The sequence below is a fragment of the Struthio camelus genome, chromosome 18 (genome assembly GCF_040807025.1).
Source record: "Struthio camelus isolate bStrCam1 chromosome 18, bStrCam1.hap1, whole genome shotgun sequence".
Classification (NCBI taxonomy): domain Eukaryota; kingdom Metazoa; phylum Chordata; class Aves; order Struthioniformes; family Struthionidae; genus Struthio; species Struthio camelus.
Genome location: NC_090959.1, coordinates 15419425 through 15443407, shown reverse-complemented (window position 1 = coordinate 15443407; position 23983 = coordinate 15419425). Strand labels below are relative to the sequence as shown.

Sequence of the window (23983 nt, the reverse complement as noted above, 5' to 3'; positions counted from 1 at the left end):
CCAAGTAAGGCGACGTACCGAGGCCGCCGCTCCCGCCGCAGCAAGCGCGGCCAAGCGCTAACCGCTGCCACCGGCTGCTCTTTTCCGACAAAAACTCCCAGCCAGGGAGCTTCAAAACCAAAAATACGTATTTCGCGAGCGCTGCAGCCTGTCCCGGCTGGAGTCGCAGCACCTGTAGCTGGGCGCCTGCCCCGCCGCGTGCCCGCGCGCCTGCTCAATAGGCGTCGGGGTACTTTTCGCCGGGCAGCGGGCGCTCGGCCGGCTGGGGCGGACGCCAGCCCGGGCGTCGTGCTCTGCCCCCGGCCGCGGGCGGATACTGCCTTTTGCACAACCTGTTCTATGGAGCGGTGCGGTTTTCTTGTTAAATATTAATCATGATTATTCCGGCAGCGAGGCGGCACACCCGGGCAATATTAGTGTCGCGCCGTGCTGGAGGCTGGGCAAACAGGGACTAAAAAGAAACTTTCGGCCCCAAAGAGCTTGCAGTCGAGGGCTTTTCCACTTCCCGAGTCGGAGGCAGCTGCGTTCAGCAAGCAGCAAGCCAGGCACCGCTGTGCAAAACGTGCAGCATCCAAATGTTTGCAGGATGCCAGTATTTTATCTGAGTTTCAGGATTGCGCATGGTGCTCTCTTCCCTCCACCCACGCACAATCATCTGAACGATAAAGATTTCCTCCTATAGCCTATCCCGTCTTGCAAGATACACATTCGAAATTCTGTTGCCTGCAATATTGTATTTTGAGTTCCTGGCACTAAAAAAAAGGAAGGTATAGCGAATAAGTATTGTGTCATAGAAATCTGTTTAATATAAAAAAGACATTAAAAATCAGACAATAGTAACAGTGATAAGGCTTTAGTGAAGCAGATGGTAACACTGAAAGCGCATGAATTTTAACCAGAATCTTGAAGAAAAGCAATTCAAGAGAAAGAGGAATCCATAAATAATAAGGCAAAAGCTGCACAAGTAGATAGAAGTAGCCAGTCTGTTAAAAGGCTGAATAAGCATGTTCTTTGTAATGGCACGTAAAGGAAGATGCCCAACAGACTGCTTCCTCCGCTCCAGCGATAATTTCTCTCGGAGCTGCCCACCGTCACGGCAGCTCAGGTCCGAGCCATTTCTCTGCAGCGTAAAATAAGGTTTTGAAAGTCTACCTAGTCAGGGTTTTAAAAGTGTACAAGCTGGAGCCTGAATAGACAAGGGGCTTTTCACAGTGAGCAGGAAAGCTCCTTAAAAAGCATGCTTTCTCCCAAATGTTACTCTCTTCTAGTTCCAGATACGAATTTTGGCGCAGGAAGCGCCGGCTCCGGGAGCCGCGTGGAGACGAACGGGGGGTTGTGCTCTGCGCTGAAACTGGGGAGCGCAACGAGGTCGGATCCACGTCCCTCCCTGGGCTGAAAGACCATAGTTTTCTTACATCTCCATAGCGGGGTGTGTTGGGACGGACGAGTTTGACTCCCAACTCTAACGCCCCAGACATCTGTGCAGGATTTGGGAAGCACCATCGGAGGACACAGGAGCCCTGACGTTCAGAAACCTGCTGCCGGTGGAGAGCCGGGCACCGGTGCGCGTTGCCTGTTGCTGCTCCAGCAGCAAATCCGCAGTCGCTCTATTCTCCCGGTGCCCATGAGCCATCATGCTACCGCCAGTTCATGTACCAGCAATCAGTGATACTTTACATCCTATTAGAGGTTTATTTGCCAAACTTGGCCACAAGAGTGTCTTATTTAGGATTAATTACCATGTCTGGGTTTTAGCGACATGTGCAGCAGCCTGGCAAGTCACCCGCCTACGCTTCGACCCCAACGTCTATCTATGGATGGCAGTACTTACATCAGAGATTAAGTCAACAGCTCGTACAGTGTTTTCTTTCTGGAAATTTAAGTCAAGAGAAGCTAATTAGAGCTGTTGACGTGTGAATAAGAGCTACCCTGTGTGAGCGCTTCCTTGGCAACCTATCTCCGTCTCCAGGCCATCACCGTCACGAGCGGCGGCCGGGATGGGTGCGCCCGGGACGGGAAGAAGGGATGCTCTTTCCCAGTCTGTGCCAAGAGGGACGTTGTCCACGGGAGAGTCGCCCTGCTAAGTCAGAAAGTCAAACATATTACGAGTAATATGGATGTGTTGCTATCGTTGGGTAAATTAATTTCATTAATGTAAGTGATTTACTGAATTAGCTACTATTAATTTGGTAGCACTGTGTCTCCCCAAATCAGCACCAGCTCCCTCTCCGCTTTGTAGACGGAGCAGCAGAGAAGTGTTTCCTCTGGCATGCGCGAACCATTTCCGTGTATTTTCCATGTGTTTCTGAGGACAGCTGGGTGTCACCTCGGGGCCGCACGGGCCGGCTCGGCTGCCCTGGCACCCGGGCTGCCCCCTCCTGCCGGCGCAGCAGGACAGCTCAGGCACGCGCAGACCCGGGAGCAGACTCCGGCCAGTTCAGCTCTGCAATTTTGTTAAAAATCCCTAGATTTTAATGGTACCACTTGTGGTAGGGTACTTGCCAGTAACACCTGCAGAAAGACCTCAGTACAGCAGCCTGTAAGCACTTTTCTTCATACACTGCAGGCTGTCCCAAATCAGTTTGGCTTGTAATTTCCTTTAGCTTGGGCAAATTAGTGCCTTTGATCCAAACAAATACTTATATGGACATATTACTTGCTGGGACAGTCTCCTGTGCCGAATGTAAAACCACTGGTCCTTAGGCAACCACTAGAACAAACTAAGTAGTAGCGACTAACTCACGCACATCCATCAAAACTAAGACCCAGATTAATTTCATGTTGCTTCAGTGTCTCCTGTGCGAGAAAATTATCATCCAAAATTTCCCGAGACAAACGATACCAATCCTGCAAGAGCGATTTGAAAAAGGAAGTATGAAAAGGGTCTCGTCGTGACGTTCCCCAAAAGCAAGTCATAAACCAGGCAGAATACTCGAGCGTGAGCAGGAAAATCAAATCCGGCCCCCGTGTGAGCTGGGAAGTTTGGCTGCAGATCTGAAGCCCTGCCGTAGGAGCGCTGCCCGACCGCGGGCAAAGCGGCGTGCCTCCCCCTCCGCCTCTGTGTCCGCTCCAGCTCGCTGCCTTTGCTTTTAGCCCAGAGAAGGAACCGAGGGCAGAAGGAAAAAGAAAACCCTTCATTGATATTCACAATGATGTCTTACATGTCCAGCATTATTTTTGTCTAAGGGAGCCCTTTCACAAAATGTGAGAAAACAAGTTATTAGGCGGAAGAATGGCTGTCAGAAGTGAAGAAAGGGCTCTCTTGTGGAGGACGGGACAGTACTACTGCAGGTATTAAAGCATCGTTAATCATTTTGATTACCCTGTGTGTGTATTTGGTAACTGAAAAGTAAGATAGACTCAGGCTGGGCACTGGGGAAGAGCGGGGTTTGTTACCTCGACGGAGCTAACTGCCAAATCGGAAGTCTCTAGCGATCGCGGCACATCGGTTGCATTTGCGGTTCTCCCACCCCGCCAGCGAAAGCACACGAAAATCCCTCCTCGTCCCCGTTTCCATGCAAAAGGGATGCTCGCCGGGCTCCTGTGCCCGACTTTGCAGGTGCTCTCCCTCCCTTCCCCGTAGCGAGGGCTCCTCGCCGGCTGCCCGCGTCCAGCTTGGCTCAGCCCTGGCGCTTGCTGCTCTGGATGACGCCCCAGAAGACCCAACTTGCAGGAAACTTCTCGTTGCCCAGGACGTCGTTCATTATGAGGCTTGCGGCGTCTGAATTAAAACAGCCTTAAAAAAAAGAACAAACAAAAGCCGAAACCCCAGGAAGTCTGGCGAGCAAGCGTCCTAGTAACCCTGACCCGCCGGCGGGACGGCGCGGCGCCGGAGCGGACGGCCCTACACGAGCACGGCCGAAACCGAGCACGCCAGGCGGCCGGAAAGTCGGGCAGGCAGCAGCGGAAGAGGTTTCATCCCCAGAAACGTGAGCCTGGGAACCGTATCCCTAAAACCTGCCTTTCGTGGGAACTGGGACGACAAAATGCAGCAGCTGGACACTGGTGCTCGAGCAGCCGCCGTCCCCGGCGGTGCTCAGCTCAACACGGGACGTCCTTCCAGCCCCGGGAGGAATTAGTTCAGCGAGGCCCAATGCCCTGGGTCAGAGGAGACACGACTTCCCTTCCAGCCATGGTCAACTCTGTCAGGTTTTCGGTGGGAAAGAAAGACTCATCTGCTCACAGCGACGCGCCATGTAAGGCTGCACGTGTTCCTACTGCCTCGGGCAGACAGAAGCAGAAAGGCTTTTTCCTATCTTTTGTACATGCAGCCGCTATTTAATGTAAATGTACTTACCAGAAATTGAATAACTCCCACACGAGTAATTTTATACCCATCCGACATTTAAATTATGAATGCAATAACCTCTAATACCACAAGTTACAAGGCTTGGCTAGAATTCCTCAGGCAAGAAAAGTCTATTTTTAGGCCTTTCAAGCTCTGATTTTTACTAGACGTAGAAATGGAAATTGCTTCGTTCTGTTGCTTTTGGAGTTGATTTGCATTAAAAGTTTCAGGACACGTTTTTCAGACGTCTGTGTGGTGCCTGGTCCAACACCAGCAGAACAAACCAGCTGCTTTCGGTCCCCCACCCCCGGGAAAAGAGCGCAAAAAGGAAGTTTTCCCCCCGCTTGTGGTTCTGCAGCTGGGGCCCGGGTAGCTGGTTGCCTAACGCGGTTGCTCTGAGACCGAGGGGAAGTGGTGAAATTGCTCATTTCCCTTGATGCCACCCTCCAGCTAGGATGTAACCCGGTTCGGGAGCTGGCGCGTCCCCTCCGGCGGCGGCTCCGCTGATCTTTGCTGAATCGTTCCAGTTTCAGTCCATGTGGCCGACAGCTGTTTTACAACTCTGATGTCTAGAGATTTCAGGAAAAAGGCTCCTGACTCACCTTTGCAAATGACATTTACATTCCCGAGCTACGTTCTTCTCCGGGCTTCCTGTATTGTGGGGACGGGATGTTTTAGGTGTGGGGCCGTGGGGCGTCCCCGGGCTGCCGGCGCTGGGGCTCACCCTCCCCGCTAGAGCTTGGGAAACGCGGGCACAAACGCGACTGGAGAGGACTCTTCAGGGACAGGCCACGTTTTGCTGCATGCGAAGGCCTTTATCTCCACCGAGGCAGGGCTCATACTCCGTTTGCGAGACGGGACGCTCTTTCCCTGCCACAACCTGCCTTGTGATTCCCTGCCTGAGGGCTGCAGTGGAGGGAGAAATCCCAGCTCTGGCATTGTCTTCCCTGGACAAATTGCCCTATCCCGTTTCTTAATCAAATGCTGCCAAAACAGGGTCGCTAATCTGGCTCATCTGCCCAGCTGGCCAGCCCCAAATTTGGCTGTTTGGCAGCTCAGAGGCAAGAGCTAAGCACCGTTATTGTGCATCTGCATATCATGTTTGTACCACGTAGAGAAGCTGGGGCTAACCCTCCGTCAGAGCCCGGGTTCCCCAGATCCCCCCGAAAGGGTCCAGCGGAGCAGGTGGACCTTAACTTCCTTCCCTCTGCAGTGAAATGCGCTGATTTCCCTGCTGTCATCAGGCTTCAGCTGCACTTGAAAAAAAGATTGTGGCAAATGGAGGAGCAATTCTTTTAAAGTGTTGTCTTTTTTTTTTTTTTGGTGAGACGTAGCAGCAACACAAATTGCACAAAGATCAAAGAGAAAGGATGCTGCACTCAGGGACAACTCAGCAAAAAATATGGGGCAGTTGCTGAGCAACTCTCCAATGCAAAGTATTGCTATTTGATGGTACCTGCCCCGTCTGCACAAGAGGGATGGTGTCTCGTATTAGTCAAAGAAAAGTCCATGTGATTGCCTGAGTGCAATTAGATCTAAGGTCTTTGCAAACAGCTCCTATCAATCGACCTCAAGCCATTGATCTTACATCTAAAGCACTTATTGAAAAATAAATTATGCTTTTTTGATCTAATCTACTGTTAAGGATTCTTCTCTTCCCTTTTGAGGCCGGATAAATAAAAATTCTATCAGAACTTGCTTAATAATTATTCTGGACACACAGCGGACCAAATCCTGAGCGCGAAGCGATGACTCAGAAGCCAAAGGCAGATTTCTTTCTTTTTCTGGTCTCCTTTTTGGCTGGAATATCTGTTCTCCGAGCCGGCGCTCGCACGATTTGGTGCGCAGCGCTGACCGCCTTGCCGCCGTCGCGGCATCGCCCGGTGTCCAGGGGTCCGTCTGCCTCCCGCCGGCGCCCCACGATTTCACCTTCCCGCTGCCGCAGCCGCTTCGTCCCTCCCCGGCTTCGTGCGGGCGCTCGCGACGCCGAGGGGCTGGCGTCCACCGAGAGGGGAGGGCGAGCACCCGTCCGCGGGCCTCCGCCGGCGCCGGCGGCCGCCCTGCCGCCTCTTTTCCCCTGTTTCAAGGAAACGGCCCGGCGAACGCCTGTACACGCTGTCTGTATGTCAGCGCGCAACGGCCACCCACGGGACGGGCCGACCAGGCACGTTTCAGAAATGGCCTTCTGGTAGCCACCGCGCTGCAACCCTCCCTCCTCCCTGTCTGCCGGGCCGCAGGGGTAGCGTAAGCTGGCAGCGGATTTGCGAAGCGCTTTGGGGAGCTTTGAGATCTTCGGGATCTTTGGGACGTGGGACTGTGCTCCACCACGGAGCTCGGGAAGCGGAGACGGCCCCGCTCGAGGCTGCTCTTCCCGCGCCGCAGAGCGCAGCGTGCGGGCTGCTGCCGCTGGCGTCCTGCCTCTGCGCCTTCCTCAGCTGTGCCCGCTGCCCTGGGGAAGGTACTCTCTCCCGTGTCCGCCCAAGGCAGGCTTACTTGATCTGCTCGGCTTGCAGATAATGACGTAGGCCGACCAGGGTTACAATTAAATATTTTTCCCACTCGATGCTGGAGAGAGAAGGCAGGAAGAGCCGGCAGAGCGCACAATGGCAGCTAATTGCAGCCGAGCGATTACCGACACGGTCCTCTGCCGTCATAGTCCTTGCGCTGCGTTTCCCCGGGCCGGATGCTTGCCCCGAGCCTGCCGCTCGGCGGCCCGCAAACGCGACCGGGAGAGCCAAGGAGAGGCTGTTTGAAGCACACGCGCCGAAACCCGCCAGCCCTGCTCGTCAGACCCCGGCACCGCTCTGCTCCGGCGGGGCTCCGTCGCCCGGGCAGGCGAGGACAGTTTGGCTTCATCTGCTTAGAGCTGCTAAAATCACTATCATTAAAAAAAAAAAAATCTTAATCAAGATAACGGAATTGAAGCAAAACTGTGGGATGTTTTCGAGAGGTCCCATAACTCGCTGAAACTTCTTGAAGTCTAGCTGCTCTAAACGGCAACCCGTGTGTTTCCGGAAAGCTTTCACTTCTTGCTCTCTACAGAGTATCCATGTCGGATCCGTTTTTCAAAATACCGTGCACTTTGCACAATTAAGCTGGGTGGGAAGTCCTGCCAGCGGGCGCCGGTGCACAAAAAAGGGCTGCGACATGCTTGGCAGATCACGCAACGCATTTGAATGTCGACGCCTGCAAATGCACGAGCCCGTTGCTGTACATGCAAATGCAGAAACTGGTGAAGTGCTTTAAAACAACGCCATAATGTTCTTAAACACCAACGATCACATGAAACGTGGCTGAGACTCACTGCCCGGCTGCTCCCAGCCTGCTTGCAAGCAAGCGGGACCCGCCAGCGGGGCACCGCAAGCAGCACGGGCTGGACGTGACGCGTTTTGGCGTGGGGAATTATTAAGTGTCTTTTCAAAAACTGTGTGATTCGATGTGGACAGTCCCGAAGGCAGCTGACGCTCCTCCAGGTGCCGCGTCCGCTGCCTTTCCCGTGAGCCCGCCCGGCGCGGGCAGGCTGCACGGCAGCACCAGGCTAGGCGCTGAAACTCATTTTGTTGCTAAAATACTGTTTACTGCAAGCCGCACCAATAAACGGATCTGCCCGGGGTTTCGGCTCCTCGCCGGCGCCGCTCCTGTTCCCTTGCGCCACCCTGCTCCCCTCTGCGTGACTCTGAGTCCAAATTACCAGCTCGTCTAGAGGCCAAAGCTGCCCTTGTTTCACTACAACTGTCTTCCTCGGCAGCCCGAAGCGAGTGTAAACCCCACGGGGACGCGTTTCAGCCACGTTTTCACCACCACGGGCAGAAACACGCTGAGCGTCGTTGCAGCTTTGCCTGCGGGGAGCTGATGCTTCCTAAATGCTTCGTCTCCCTCCTGTCACCGTGTCCCTTTTAATCCTTCTTTTCCGGGCTTTTGTAGCGAGATGCCTGACATACTCGCTATTAGTCTCTGCTGGCTTATAACGAACATCAAAAGGAAGCCTGAAAAGATGAGGAGTCGGAGATCAGGACCCAGAGCAGTAGCTAACAGGAGAGAATACATTAGGCACACTGAGGCTCAATACAGAATGAATTTTCCATCTGCCTTTGTCAGCTCTAAGGGCAGGCTTGGCAGTGTTGCCAGCAGCCAGAGACATGGTTTAGAAAGGGATTTGTATTAGGAAAGCCAGGAGTCATGGAAAATGCTGTGCAGATGGAGTTCTTTCTAAATTAAACTAATTTGGAGCCCCACAGACAATGAAACCCAGTTCGGGTTTGGGAGGGAAACAGGCAGGCTGAGGAGGCAGCGTCCCTCTCCCGGGCAAGCGTCAGGAGAAGGGCAGGAGGAGGACACGTCGCGGCGGCTCACGGCAGGCAGAGCTGATGAGGCTGGAAGAGCAGACGGACACGGTTCACCCTGCCAACGAAGGTTACCTTCCGTCGATGGAAACGCACTTGGCTAACGGAAGCGAACTATGACGCTGTTGGACCTTTGCAGGTCTCCGACCAAGTCCCCCATCCTGAAGAGATGTGGCCAACCTGTAGCAGCAGAGATCACCCTATGAATGAGAAGGAGGGACCTGGAGGAAGGATGGTGTCTAGGTGAAGGAGATTGCGATCTGTCAGGTCTGGACAGACTGTCAGCTCGTTTCACAGGGGCTGTCAGATAGCTAGAGCATAGCCATGAGTCTGCGGCCCCTCGGCTGGACGCTGTCCAGCAGCCAGGAGACGACAGGCTTCAGTATCAGGGGTGTTGGAGAAGTCAAATGGTCAAATCAGTAAAACCTAGCTAGACTGCTGATTTCCCTGAAGCTAAGAATTTTTGGAGCTGGCTTCTGATCGCAGAAACAAAGATTGTGTTTGCCTTCTGCTCTTCAGGGCTCTAGAGAACTACCTCTTCTTCCTTGTGCCATTACTTTTGCAACCGAATATGCTGGTGGAATAAATACCAGACTGTGAGTTCAAACTTTGACTTTCAGAGAAGCTTCTCAAATATTGTGCCTGAAGGACACTCCAAAACGCTGAACACCTCTCTGAGGGTTTTTGAACAGCTTCTGCTTTCAGCCACGCTAGCACAAATCTCAAGGATCTCCCTTGATTCAGTCAAGTCACCCACGCAGACAAGAGCGAACCTGCCGTTATGTTTCCACGTGGAATTCATCTGGAATAGCAAGAGCTACGTTTTCCTCCCCGTTGCCCGCAATGAGACCATGTCATTGTCCCTTTGTCAGAGAGAAGAGAGTTGGGGCCCCCGCGTCGAGTGACAGTAATGAATTAAATGGAATTGAACTTTGATACATATTAGAGATCTGTTAGTTTCTATGTAAAGTAATATACTTAATTAGCTCAGGAAGTCTGTTAAATATGACATGAGGTTCCCAATGAGTTCCCTGCCTCTGGGCCTCCGTGAGCCAGCAGGGAGCTGGGGAGCTGACATTTGCACACCTTCTCCCTTAGGAAGCCCAGAGTAGCTCTGAAGAAAATCATGGCTTCCATAAGTGGGTTTAAACTAGACCTCACTAATTGCTAAGTGTCATTAAGTTGTCTAAAGTTTGATTAAGCAGTAAGGAGCACACTCTCCCACAGCTCGCACCAGCCAAGGTCCGGAGAAACCCAGCTCACTTCTCTACAGCTGCTCCTTTTTTTACATCCATATGGGAACAAAACTGGCTTTGATTAGAAACTGTTTAGTCTTTCTCAAATGCCACTGCTCAGCTTCTAAGCTACGTGTCTCACTAAGAGCTTTAGAAATGAAGCCCAGCCCTGCTTCCTTAAACCATCACCTGATGAAGAATCAAGTTTAACTGATATTTTTGCCATAGAACTGTAGCATTTACTCCTCCACACGGCAAAATGATTCCAGCGTAGCTGGTAACAGCTGTATATGGATATTATGTCTTGTTATTCAGACCCTGCCATCTCGCTCTGAAAACATCTATTGGTCTTAGCAGCAGATGCCAAATCAGTCCAAGCTGACAGATGCAAGATGACTTTTGTTCTTATTCCCCTTGTGCTCTGAAATTTTCATTTCAAAACGCAATATTGAATTGGCCTTGACAAGAACCAGGTGCTAATTCTGATCAGACAGTTTCTTCATTACTAACTGCGTTACTCATCCTGCTCGACTGTACTTTCCTCCCCCAGAGCCGCTAAACTCAGCATTTGCACACTCAGAACGGTGCAGTTGTTTTCTGCAAAAGACCAGGAATGTGACTTTGCTTGATGACAAGGTGATCTGTAATCTTAAGGAGTTAGTTCCCAAGGAGCCAAAAACCCTCACTGCAGTTTGGGACAGGTCCAAGTAAAAACAGCCTCTCTTGTGCCAAAAGATACGTTTTTTTGGAGGGGTTGTATTTGCAGGTTACAGCTAAAGCTAGGAATGGAAGGAGAGAGAGAAAGAACAAGAGAAGGAAGGAAGGAAGGAAGGAAAGAAGGAAGGAAGGAAATGCACTGAAATAGAAAGAAAGAGGCATAGGGCTTACTCTGTACGCAGATACCTATAGCAAATGTGCACTGAGGCCAGAAAGCAGTGGCGATGAGTTACCTTCTTGGGCTTCCAGGAGGGTTTCCAGCTGGAGCAGTCGGCACTGGGTACGCAGGCAGTGCGGGCGGCTCGGGCGCGCGGCGGCGTTTGTGCTCCTCGCTGCCCGCTGGAGCCCCGCGCTGCGGCTGTCAGCGACGTGCTGCTTTGAGAGCAGAGCTACTGGGGTTGTCCTTACCTTTTCGAAAGCTGAGGTCAGAGCGCATCTGTTGGCATTTTCGAGGACTGTTCTCGTCATTGTCTTGTTTGTCGAACAACAAACCTGCTGAGTTAAGTCCCTTGCAATATGTGAAGGAAAAAAACATATTCTGCCCCTAGTAGAAGTCATTCTGACACCTGGTTGAGCAGCAGGACGAAGCGCATGCAAGACTTGATTTCATTAAGTCCCGTCCAGGTTTGGACGGGCACGCTGTTTTTCAAGCCTGATATCTCCCCAAGTTTAACAGACAAGTTGCTGTTGTTGTTGTTGTTGTTGTTTTTAAAAGGGAACCATATCGAAGAGCAGCATTTCACTGGAAAGGCGTCTCTAGAATAGGAAGTAGTCCCCTGGCGTTTTCTGTACCCTATCCTCCAACGCTACATGTCAAAAACTCATATTGGGCTTTGGCCTTGCTGTTTGTGCAGTAGCCGAGCAGCTCGATGGTCCGGCAAAGCAGGAAATCCAAGGCTCCTCCGGAGGTTTCGTCCTCGCAGCCCTGGGCTCTCCCCTCTCCATTGCGCTGCCCACGCTCGCCCGTGTGCGCTGCTGACTTGTGAGGGATCTCAGAAAAGGGAATTTTCAGAGTCAAATAAACATTTTCCCATGATGAAAGGCAGAAGAAAAGGAAATAAAACAAAGGGACGGGTTGCACGGTGACAGATACTCGTGTGAATGCCAGAGCACTTTCAGCCCTCATCAGCAAAGACATGAACACAGAGTTTTTTTAATCATCTTGTTCTTTAAAGTTTGTTTCACAGATGAGCTAACTCCATGGGACAGAAATAAGCAGTGGAAAAACCACGGTTCAGGCATAGCAGTAACAGGATCTCTCGTGGAGGAGCGGGGCTTGCCCTGCCTGCAGCCCCGCACGCTCTGGCTTCCCCCGGAAGAGCGAGCTCCTCCCTTGGCAAGCTCTGACTCCGCGCAAGCGGGGACACAGGCTTGCATCAAGGAGAAGGCACCAAAAAAGCACTCATTTCCCCCCAAAATGTTAGTGGTGCTACTGTGTCTTCCGATTTCCTACCCCTTGGTTTCAGGACACAGCTGTCCTTACTGTGTAACCACAATGCCACTCGTAACTAAAAACCACAATTGCTGTGCAGGTCAAGTAACGCAGAGGGGCGTTTGTCCTCCCGGGGGCAGTTTGTCCTCACCTGGGCTGCAAGCTCCCTTGAGAGGGTTTGATAAACCTGTACTGAAGTGCAAATTCTTCTACGAAAAGGTTGGAAGGGGCTGGAAAAGTCTGGAGGAAAAGTTACTTCTGGCCGCGCAGATTTGAGTAACACCCTCCTTGTCAGAACTGCATTTACCAAATTAGTTTTGTTTATTCCAGGAGGAACCGGAGCTTCCAGGTCTCCCTTCATGAAGAGGCGAGTGAGAACGGTACCCGGGCAGGCACAGCCAAAGGCAGAAGGCACATCACGGGGAAAAATTTCACCCTGCTATGGATGCACTTTTACTGATGTCGGCGAACCCTGAGCTGGAGCAAAGGCCATCAGTGCCCGCACTGCCGTGTGCATTTGCTGGGAGCAGGGCAGCAGACTTTTTTATCCTGTTCAGCCATCTGCTGCCTCACAGAGTTGGAGGGACGTTTGTACATCGAACTGGGCTGTGACCGTCTCTGTGCGTTCAGACTGGGCTGCATGTGAAGGGGTTTTCAGGCCGCACGTTCTCCAAGACAACCTGCAGGCAGAGAGTGAGCAAGCTTAACTTTGTGTTCAAATGATTCAAGCATGGTTACGACTTTGTCAGCTGCGGAAGATCACAGTCACTGAAGGTGGGAGGTGCTGTCAATTATGCAGAAATATTTAATCAAACAGCTAAAAAGTAATACCTTCCCAGCTCCAGGTTTATTATATGTAAGAGCTACCTGCGGGCAAAGATGATGCTGTATTTAAGAAACACTTTAACATACTCTTCAGAGCTAAAAAGATATTTCATGGAATAAAACTTAAGTGGATCAGATAAAAACAACAAAGCAAGCCAAGACAGTTGCCTTGTCACGTGTATTGATATGCCTCCCAGGGAGAGAAGCAGTCCAACTCCTTGCGTCTGCATTTCTTGGTTCATTAGAAAGATAAGGAGCAGCTAACAAAGTCTTAAGCACCTGAAAAAGCAGCTAACAAAATCTCAGCGTCCCTACAACACTGCTAAGAATCTGAAAACTGATTTTGTAGTGTGATTCTCCAATAAGACAATATAGAGGCATGTATAATAGGCTCAGATTTAACACGGACTATAGCATATGCCTTGTAGCTCAAGGAACCTCTTGAATGTTATAGTGAAAACATCTTGACCTGGGAGAATAATAAAACTATTGCATTTTTCTAGCATGGGGACTATGGGGACTTAATAAAACTACAGGATGCAAATTTTAGAAACAAGGAGAATTAATCCTGGCCTGTAGAAGAAGGTGCCCTGCTGGGAAGAGCAGATCCATCCCAGCATCGTATCTTCAGTGGCCGCATAATCAGTCTGCGCTGAAACTTCGCTTATTTGAAAGAGAGTTTTAGAGAAGACAGAGCTTCATCATACCTCCTCTGTCCAGCTTATAAATTGATGTGCAATCCTGCAAGTCACAAGAGAAAACATAAATGAGACGCTGATCAGAGGAAATATATACAAAGGAAACTCCAGATTGGTCCCTCTAGGACCTCCAAACTGAAATAATAAACAGCAGAACCAGAAGCCGGTGTCACTAAGCCACATGCATACAAAGCCTGTGCAAAACGCTCTGCGAGTCAGACTGCTTGCCCCTTTCCCCAAAGCTGAAGGAGATGGTCACCAGCAAGGTTTAGCCAACCCAGCAGCAGGAGCTGGTCCTGAGGCACTGATCCTTGACGTGGTAACACACAAACTTCGCCGGGCCTGCACCCAGCATAGGGTCTGCTCCAAAACTACATCGAAAACTCAAGCTTCCTGGACCTCAGGAGGTCTCAGAAGCCGCCCGTCTCTTAGCCTGAAGGTTGGCATCACAGAGAAACTCCCCCAAACGGCCAGCCTACAAGAGGGTTATTCACTCCTCATTCACTCACCGCATGAATCCAAAACAACTTTCAAATGCGGACTTCTCTTTCAGTATAAAACAGCCCTAAAAATAGTCACATACTACCTTCCTACCTTTTTTAAAGATAGAGGGTGACTGCAGAATTCATATTCAAGCTAACTGCTTCCCAGAAGTAGAGCAGGGAAAGCAGGCGAGGAGGGGAGGAGAGCAGGCGAGGAGGCAGAGCTTGCCGGGCCGCGGCGGCAGAGCTCCCCGGGCTGCTCCTCTGGCCTTTCCTGGGGGCTTCCAGGGATGATCTCTCTGTTAAGGAGGAGCAGCTCCTGAACCACGGCAAATCAGTGTGTACTGAGGAAACGTGCCTTAGCCCCAAGGCTGTGCACTGCGTGCCTTCAACTGCCTCCTCACAGCCAGCTGAGACGTCCCTGCAGCAGGGCAGGCACTTTCGGGAGCAGGGTTTGATAGGGAGCGCTGGGATGGGACCTCGACACCAGCCATCAGCTGTCCCTGCTTCTCAGTCACAAACTTCAGAATAAACCAAAACCAGGCTCAGGGGAGCTTATACCTGAGTTACAGCTCAGACCCTCTGGCAAGGTCCTATTTTGGCCCTTGGGGATTAAGTGGTTTAAAAGCTCTGAGGCTCAGAGGACCTCTTAGCCTTGCAGAAGACACTGCGGTCCGACTGCTGATCAACACACCCTATCTGAACACAAATGATATCAAGCGCTTATGAACCTGTGAAACCTACATGTTGTATGTGAACTGCATAAGTCAGGTCAAAATGTTATCCATCATACCATCTGCTTGCATATCCATATTTAATTTGCTTCAACTTCCTCTTCTGGGTTGGGCAATTTCCTTTGCTTCATTACCAAGGTAGCATAGTTTTTTGAAGGATATTAGTTTGGTTTTTTTTTTTTGTCCTTCTACTGTAGCAAGAGATAAATATCATGATCAGGAAAACTACGGTCTGCTCAGCTCTGCCATCTCTTATTTATCTAATATTCCAGGCAAATTACTCTGGGTAAACAATAATTGAGAATTTTCCGTATTACATATGGCATATCACTTCGTAAATTACCTTTAGGTACAAAGTACCATCTCTGCTTCTGATGCGAATGGCAAAAACTTTGTGAATACTGAGTGACAGCTGACAAACCGCACATGGCTCATAGTGATAGCACTGCAGCACGCGCACAGTAATTTGGCATTTGTAAACATTTTAATGAATACTAATGATTCTCTGTATGTCTAGAGGTTACAAATAATACGAGATCACAAACAGCAGAATGGCAGTGGCCCACTGGTTCATTAAACACCATCAAAAAAATAACAAAAAAAACCCCAAAAACCAAAAACACTTTCTCCATCACATATGGGGAGATACGCCCAAAACCCAGCAGATCCCCTCAGACTGTGACCACGGCGGAATTACAGAGCTGATGTTGCCGCTCGCTGTCCAGCACCGGGCCAGCGGGCAGCCGGGCAGCTCCTCCTCAAAGCAGCGCTGAAGCCCTGCAAAAGCCCTTCAGCGTCTCCGCAGACCTGCACCGGCCCCCCCAGCTCAGCCCTGAGCTTGCTCCCCGTTGCAAACAGGCTCATCTCTCTGTGCCGTCCCTGCGCCCGCAGCCCTGCGCGCCGGCGAGGGCGCGACACCGCGCGTGGGCCCGCAGCGCGGCCCAGGCTCCCCCACGCGGCGACACCGCGCTTGGGGAGGTGGCACGGCCCGGGCTCGGCTGGCTGCTGCGCACGGCGGCTCCTCCGCAGGCGGCTTTTGGAGCAGTGAGGGCAAGGCAGGCCTCCCAGGGCGTTAGCTTCACGCGTGTTTCTGGGTTTGCAAGATGTCGTGGCTTTGCTGCTTGAGCTCTGCTCTTCAGACAGGTTCCCAGCTGATCAGATTTCCCCAGAAAAGGCACCTGGCCAGGGTCTCCAGGCAGCGTGTTCCTCTGGTTTCTAACACTGCTGCCCTGCGTTTTTCCTGTGCCTTTCTCCAGCGGTGGCTGCACCATAGGAAGGCGATTGCCTCCGCAGTGACATGATTCTTTTGCAAAGACTTCCATGCCTGCAGTCCGGAGCAGGCACATGTGCACATGGGTGGGTAACTTCAGCCTCGAACCAGCTGCAGAAACTATTCAAACCAAAGCTCTTCTTAGCTATGAAGCACTCAGGGAGGGCAAGGAGCAGAGCTTTTGACAGCCCCCTCCGGGCCCTGGGCTGCAGATAGGACTCCTTGGCGGCATGGCCAGGCATGGCTCTGCCTGTGCGGAGGGGGCTCCCGACCGACATCCCCTTAAAGACAAGTTGTCCTCTGCTCCTCGCCCTCAAGACAAAGAGCCCGAGGCGGCTCCATCAGGCAGCTGTCCCCACGCAGAGCCGCAGGGACCGGGCACCGCCCACAGCCCCAGGTGGGTGCCCAGCCAGGCAGGGTGCCCCGGGCTTTCCGCACCCCCAAAGCGGAGCAGGGCAGGAGCCACCGGCAGGTGGGCAGGAGCAGGCAGGCTGGTCCCAAAGGATGGAGAGAGGCGTGCTCTGCAGGGAGGCAGGGGGGCTGTCGGGGGAGTAGCAGGATGATCTGAGGGCGAATGCAGGGATGTTCCTGGGGAGGGATGCAGGGATGCTCCGGGAAATGCAGGGATGCTCTAGGGGATGCAAGGATGCTCCCAAAGGGGGATGTAGGGATGCTCTGGGGGATGCAGGGATGCTCCCAAAGGGGGATGTAGGGATGCTCTGGGGGACGCAGGGATGCTCTAGGGGATGCAGGAGTGCTCTGGGGACGTGCTGCCGGTACCCGCGGCCCCGGGGCAGGGAGGCTCGCGCCCCCCCGGGGCTCGCGGCCCCCCGAGGAGCGGCGGGGCGGGGCGGAGCGGGGGCGGGCGCAGCCCGGCGGGCGCGGCGCGGCGCGGAGCGGCGCGGGGCATGGAGAGCGGCGGGGCGATGAACGGCTCCGCCGCCGCCGCCGGGCGCTTCGCCGCCGCCGGCACCGCGGCGCTGGGCGCGCTCATGGCCCTGCTGATCGCCGTCACCGTGGCCGGCAATGCCCTGGTCATGCTGGCCTTCGTGGTGGACTCCAGCCTGCGCACCCAGAACAACTTCTTCTTGCTCAACCTGGCCATCTCGGATTTCCTAGTAGGTAAAGTGCCGCCCCGCTCCGCGCCCCACCGCGCCCGCTGCCGCCTCCCGGCAGAAAACTTCGCGGCGGGCCGGGGCGCGCCGCCACCGCGCAGACCGCTGGCAGCAGGGCGGGCGGGAGAGCCGGACTGCGCCCCGCTCGGCACCCTTGGGACCCCTCGGCAGCGCCGGGCGCCCCGCACCGACGCCGGCCCCGGGGGACAGCGCGGCCCCGCGGGACCGGGACACGGCCAAGGGCTGAGCCCGGAGCCCCGCGCCTGCGAGCGGCCGGCGCCGGCCCCTCCGGCCGGGCGGAGCCGCGACCGCACACGGGCTTCGGGGGCTCTGCGAGGCCGGGGACGGACCGGGGACGGTGCCCGTGGCCGCGGTGCGCCGAGCAGCTGCGTGCTCCCCCGGGGCGGCCGCCGTGCAGGCTCCTGCATTTCAATGTAAACAGACGCCTCTGCTTGCAGGTGCCTTCTGCATTCCCCTTTATGTGCCCTATGTGCTGACAGGCAGATGGATCTTCGGCAGAAGCCTCTGCAAACTCTGGCTGGTAGTTGATTACCTGCTCTGCACCTCTTCGGTCTTCAACATCGTACTGATTAGCTATGACAGATTTCTCTCTGTGACAAGAGCGGTGAGTCCTGTCATGGCAGCTGAGAGGGGAATATTCTCCCCTTGTTTTTTTCTCCAGATTCGTTGCAATAATTAAAAGCCTTTTGAATCCTTCCGAAATTATGAATCTTTCAGCCTGCTGATGGAAAGCAGTAATTATCCACAAATACAGAATTCAGTTGTGGTTTCAGACTAGTATTTCTGGCACAATTAAATCATTTAAGGTTCAAACCCCATTGTGCAGGTGTTCCCTTCTCAGATGCCAGGAAGATAATGTACAAATGAGTCAGCGACCTAAGCAGACCTATTACCAACTTCCAGGGGCTTGCTATCTCCAGGACAAATAAGTGGATTGCAATAGCACTCCCAGCTTCTCCTTGGCTACCCAGGCAGTAGACTTCAGTTCCACTTCTGCAGGACACTTTCTCTGAGGTGTTTGGGTATTATGCTGTAAGATGAAAATAGGCAGCATTTTGCAGGAGGTAGATGGCAACTCACAGGCAGATCAGACCCATTGCTGTTCGTTTTTTCCCCGGTTCCAAATACGACACTGATCAGCTACAATGAGCACAAGTTCAGAGAGAGCCAGAGCTACATCTCTGCCTCACCTGGGAGTTTGATGCCCAGGAGTGACAGAGAGTAGCTAGGGACAACTCAGGCAAGGGACTGCCAAGCTTGAACCAAGTCAGTACATTTCCACTAAGAAAAGCCAAGTACGTTTTTGGAGCTGCAAGACGAGGGTTCTAAGTCTTCCCTGCAGGAGTGTGATTTATCTAGCAAGGGCTCCTGTTGCCTATGAATTTGTTACACTGCTGGGATATTGCCTAGCAACTTTACCAGAAATGCTAACAGTTCATTTATGAAGAGCCTCAACCAGTTGGTGTGTGTGGCCATTCCTAAGAAAAGATATCCCCATTGCAGGTCGCCTACAGAGCCCAGCAAGGCAATACCAAGCAAGCAGTGCTGAAGATGGTGATGGTTTGGGTATTAGCATTCCTGCTCTATGGACCTGCCATTATCAGCTGGGAGTACATATCAGGCCAGAGTATCATACCCACTGGGGAATGCTACGCTGAATTTTTTTACAACTGGTATTTTCTCATGACAGCCTCTACACTGGAGTTTTTCACCCCTTTCATCAGTGTCTTGTTTTTCAACCTGAGCATTTACCTGAACATACAGAAGCGTACCAAAATACGCCTGGATGTTTTCCACAAAGTATGCAACCAGTCCTTCACTGAAGAGATGGAAACGAGCCCAGAAGCAAAGCTTTCTTTGAAATGCTGTAAGTGGGAGCAGAAGGAGCCAGCTGAAACCCTCGGCTTCTCTAAGAGCAAAGCACAACAAGCAGCCTCCACTGCCAGGCTGAGCGCAAAAGATGTGCTGACAACAAGCTCAGAAAGCTCTGAAAAACCAAAGTATTACCACAAGAAGAGCTGTAAAAATACAGCATCTACTCTGTCCTTAGAGAAACGAATGAAGATAGTCTCCCAGAGCATGACTCAACACTTCAGGCTCTCTAGAGACAAGAAAGTGGCCAAGTCACTGGCAATCATTGTGGGCATTTTTGGGATTTGCTGGGCACCGTACACTCTCCTCATGATCATCCGTGCCGGCTGCCATGGCCGCTGCATCTCTGATTACTGGTATGAGACTTCCTTTTGGCTGTTGTGGATCAACTCTGCTGTCAACCCTGTCCTATACCCTCTTTGTCACTACAGCTTCAGAAGAGCTTTTATTAAACTCCTCTGTCCGAAGAAGCTAAAGATTCAACCTCACAATCCCCTTCAGAACTGTTGGAAGTGAACCCAGGCCTGTTTATGGATGAGAAGAGCCTCTCTTAATTCACCTGTGTTACAGAAAAGTATCGTAGTTTGCTTCCTTGAAAGAATCTGGGGGCACTGGTCTGGGCAGATGTGAGGAAGGCAGCAGAGGAGACCGGTATTACTTTCTTCCAGTCCATCAACAACAAAAACACGCAAAAGAAAGGGGTGAGTTTTTTGACATTAACCACGGTCCCAAAATCTGTGTCCTCTACTATAAGGTGCCACAAAAGAGCTCTGCTGCCACCTAGTCAGCCAGAGTGGCACCAGCATTTTGTTAAAACAAACAAAAATAACAACTAAAAATATAAAAGCTAACAAATACAAACATTTAACCTAAAAACATTGGATTGAACTACAGTTTACCTACTTTCAAATCAGATATTTTTGCAAATGGGAGGGTATTACACATCTGTGTAAATATTACACATCTGTGATGATGCAGAATTTCAAACTTTTTTCAAGGAAAAAACCACCTCATTTGTCATTTTGGCTACCACAACTACAGCCATAATCTAGATTCCCATTGCAGATGGCACAGTAGGTGTCCTCCCCCCTGCCAAAAGGGGGCAAATCTTTGCCCCAAGGAGTCTACAGCCAGACTTAGGAGACCCCAGCATCCTCAAGCTCCCTGTTGGCATTCCCTCATCCTTGCTTCAAAACTGATACAATTTCTTTCGCAGACAACCACACATCAGCCAACGCCCACACTCCCCATGGGAGCAATTCCCTATGCTCCTTGCCAATGGTTCCTGTCTCTTCTTCTATGTATTCTTATCAAACTCACCTCCTTTGGAAAGCTTACCTCTCCTCTTTCAAGCATCCTTCCTCAAGCGTGGTCCCATAATGGACTTGTCTGCCTTTCCCCATCTAGACTGTCAGCTGTTTGCAGGCTTTGCAATGTACTATACAGATGGAGAAGAGCAATGCAACATGAGTGACTTTCAGACTGGAGATGCCCAGCGAGAGCAAGCATGGTCATTGGTTTTCACAGATGCTGGGAGTCCAGCCAGACCGGAAAAACACAGCTGTTGTGCCTGCGTGAAAGATGTCAGGTTCCCCGTGTAGTCTCTCTCCTGACAACCCAAAGGTATCTTTAAATATCTTCTGCAAGATCTTAAAAATGCTCTTTTGGCAATGTGTGGTAGAATAAAAGGCGCTAGGAGAAGTGAAGTTTGCATTCTGCTTTTCAAGTTAGTTGCAGACCTCTTAATTTTTGCAAGCTCCAAATCTCTTGCATGCTTCCTGTGGAAAAAAAACAGAGACTGTAATCTAGCTGATCCAAGTAACACAGGCATCAAATTATTTTTCTTTTAAGCAGTCAGTTAGTTTCACAAAGACTAGTTGAATCTAGTTTCTAGTTGATCTAGTTTCACCAGATTCAAGAGGCTAGGGTTCTATCCTCAGTCTGAATGTGAGACTTTGGGCATTTTGTCTCTGCTTCCCATCTCACACTTCATATTCGCCTGTTTAGTCTATAATCTCTGTGGGAACAAAGGTAGTACGATCATAAAACAAAAAACTAACTCTCAATCTCTGTTAACAATATTCAGTGCTACTGTAATAAAAATACATAATTAGTTGCCATGGCAAAGGCTCGTATCTAACAGTATTGTACAGGGGAGCTCAAAATCATTAAGTTTGAAAACTACGTTTACAAATAGAAATCCAAATACTGTAAAGTAGTCCCCAAAAGCTTATGTGATTGCCAATTACACTTAGCTGTTGTAAGCAAATTGTTTCTTGGCTGTTGGTAGGAATAAAAGAAACAATACTATTGAACTCTATTCCAGTGATACTTGCTGAGTAGATCAATACTGTCATCTGAAGTCAGGTTTTAAATGATGTCTTCTTCAGTGTATATGACATTTCAGTCTTGTAACGTACTCAGTCAGACCATTATATATGACTTAAAACACATCCTTTGAAATAAGTGTTCTAAGAATAGCTGGTATGCACATTGTTGAGCCTGCTCGTACCTTTCCTTGTGTCTACTAGCCTCTGAGAACCTCAATAAAGTATTTTTACATAAAGCTTGCTAAATACTTCATGGTAAACAGGGCATTGTTGGAAATTACAAATCCAATTGAAAACCAGAACACCTACAGATTTGTCTGAGGACACAATTAAAGCCTACGCATTTGGAAAACAAACACAAATCCCCAAATAAGCTCCTCAAACAGCTGGATTTCTCTTACCACTGATTAGCAAGGTCCTGACAGCACAGTTAAGTCCATGGTGAAAGCATACCACTTAATTCTTTCCAAGACTAGTTCTTTTGCAAAGCATGTTTCACACATCTTAGAACGAACTCTTCCTGTGACTCAAAAAAATCCACTGGTCTGCCTAAAAAAAGACAAATTAATAATATGAACAAGTTACTTGTTCCCAGTTGTGTTCCTCTTCATTTGTTCAGAAAGAGAGGTAGGACTACTCGATTATTTAGTCTGATTATAGAAAGGCTAGCAGTTGCATATACCAAAGGAAAAGAGTGGAAGGATTATTGTCTCTTTTTACTACCTGGTATTAGGTAGTAAATAAATAGAGGTTACCTTCTCCACGTTCTCATTGTCCAGAAAAAGGATTTTGTTATTTTCTTTTAAGCTTAAAAGAAGAGGCCATCCTATATGATCTTCCATGGGTCAGCGGAAGGTTGCTGAAGTACAGTAGAGGCCAACCATCTACTAAAATTATATTAAATGGGTTGCAAAATAGAAGTAGGCCCCATTTCATGTGGTCTTCCCTCATTCAAAGAGGCACCTTTATCCAGAAAGCTTTATTCAGCTCCTTAAGTTATGCCCACAACGCTTGCTCCTGTACCACTTCTTTCTTGCCCCTACATGACACAAAAGAACATCTTTTGCACTTGTAGAGCACACATCCATCTAATACCCCAATTTCTGCCCATCAGTCTTCAGCCTACTTGCAAATAAACATTGAGCATGTGCCATCTGCCACCATCAAGACTAGCATGATGCTGTAACTCACTATTGAGAGCTTAGTCCTTACATCTGTTAGTAGAATAGCTTTCTCTGGAAACCTTTAAGTCAAAATAGATACCAGTTATGTAATTTAACAAAACTGAATACAATTATAGCGCAAAGCACCCGGTTGGGCTCCTTCCATTTTCTCTTGTTGTCTCTGACCTGCCTATGGGCAGAAGGAGCCGTTCAATTCATTTCCAAACAGGAACAGTGAGATTTACAATCACAGCTTTTATTCCTGCATGATAAAATGAGGATTGAAAATCACGGACATTGGGAAAAGGAAACAAGAGAAACCAATGATGTCCCCATCACATTGACAGAGGTAATGTTTTAATTGTATCATTGTGAATTGTCAAGATGAGAAAAAAAATAGTCCCAGAATTAATATAAATTCTCAAATAAGATACAAGTAAAGCGTCATTTCCCTCTAAACCAGTTTCTAGGGAAACACGACTTGGCGAACTTCTAGAATGCTTCGTAGCATATTATCTCATCTTATATGAGAGGCTGTATACGTATATATGCCCATGCTTGTATCCACACATGTATGCATGCTCGGCAATAAATGTTTCAATGACTAAACACATTCTTGCTTGATTAATTCCTCTGAAAGACGTTAATATTCTTTTTGTGGATTAGCAAAGATTAAGGTTTGGATTTTGAATTCTATGAAGCAAGAAGAAGTGTGAAATGTTTGTTCAATACACACTGTAGTCACTACCAAAGAGAGGAAAAAAAAAATACTGCAGAGCTGAGATGTCTGCAGGTGCAGATAGAGCATGCAAGACTCACAACACTGGAAGCCTGGACTTAAATTACCCATTATTTAATAGACTGTGGTAGGGGCTTACTGCCCCAGAGGTGACAGATGCTGATCTCCTGTGTTTAAGAGTTCTGCTACGTCAACCCCCATTCAGCAAAGTATCAACATCTATTCTTTAGGCACTGGAACACCAACAATTCAGTAAAGAAAATTTTCATTTACTTTTAAGGAAAGGTCAAAAGTATCTTCTTGCTCTTTCCTCTGACCTTCAAAATCAATTCTTTTTGAGTATGAAAGCTAAAAATATCAAAACAAAGTACAGGAAAATGCAAATGCATTGGTTCCTTTATAAGGTGATCAGAACCGTATACAATATTGTTCTTTTTCAAAATACATTACGTGCATAATTAAATAATGTTTATGAAAGCAGTCGTGTTGTTGGCAAGCACAATGGTATAGAATGAACGCAAGCATTACAGTTTTTTTGCCCTGAGTGGGCATCCACAGTATTGTTCATCCACCTCTCTCCCTAGGCACTTGTAAACTTCTGCTAAAGGAATTCTGTAGCAAGTGCCACACTATTTGAAAAATTCAAGCACAGGCTTTGCAACAGTGTAGGAGGAAGTAAATTTCACGTAACACTATCAGCAAAATCCTCCTTAAAGCGC

The 23983-nt window shown here is 50.0% G+C and overlaps 2 protein-coding genes across 2 annotated transcripts in view; one reads left to right on the top strand and one right to left on the bottom strand.

The window, feature by feature from the left end:
* Window positions 1–23983, bottom strand: part of ADRM1 (ADRM1 26S proteasome ubiquitin receptor) — a 122586-nt gene that overhangs the window by 54845 nt on the left and 43758 nt on the right. The gene's annotated exons all lie outside the window — the stretch shown is intronic.
* HRH3 (histamine receptor H3) lies at window positions 16918–23138 on the top strand. The gene is made up of 3 exons (XM_068912741.1): window positions 16918–17146; window positions 17598–17764; window positions 18664–23138. Exons 1-3 carry the CDS (start codon window positions 16933–16935, stop codon window positions 19546–19548), a joined length of 1266 nt encoding a protein of 421 aa, XP_068768842.1. The 5' UTR covers window positions 16918–16932; the 3' UTR covers window positions 19549–23138.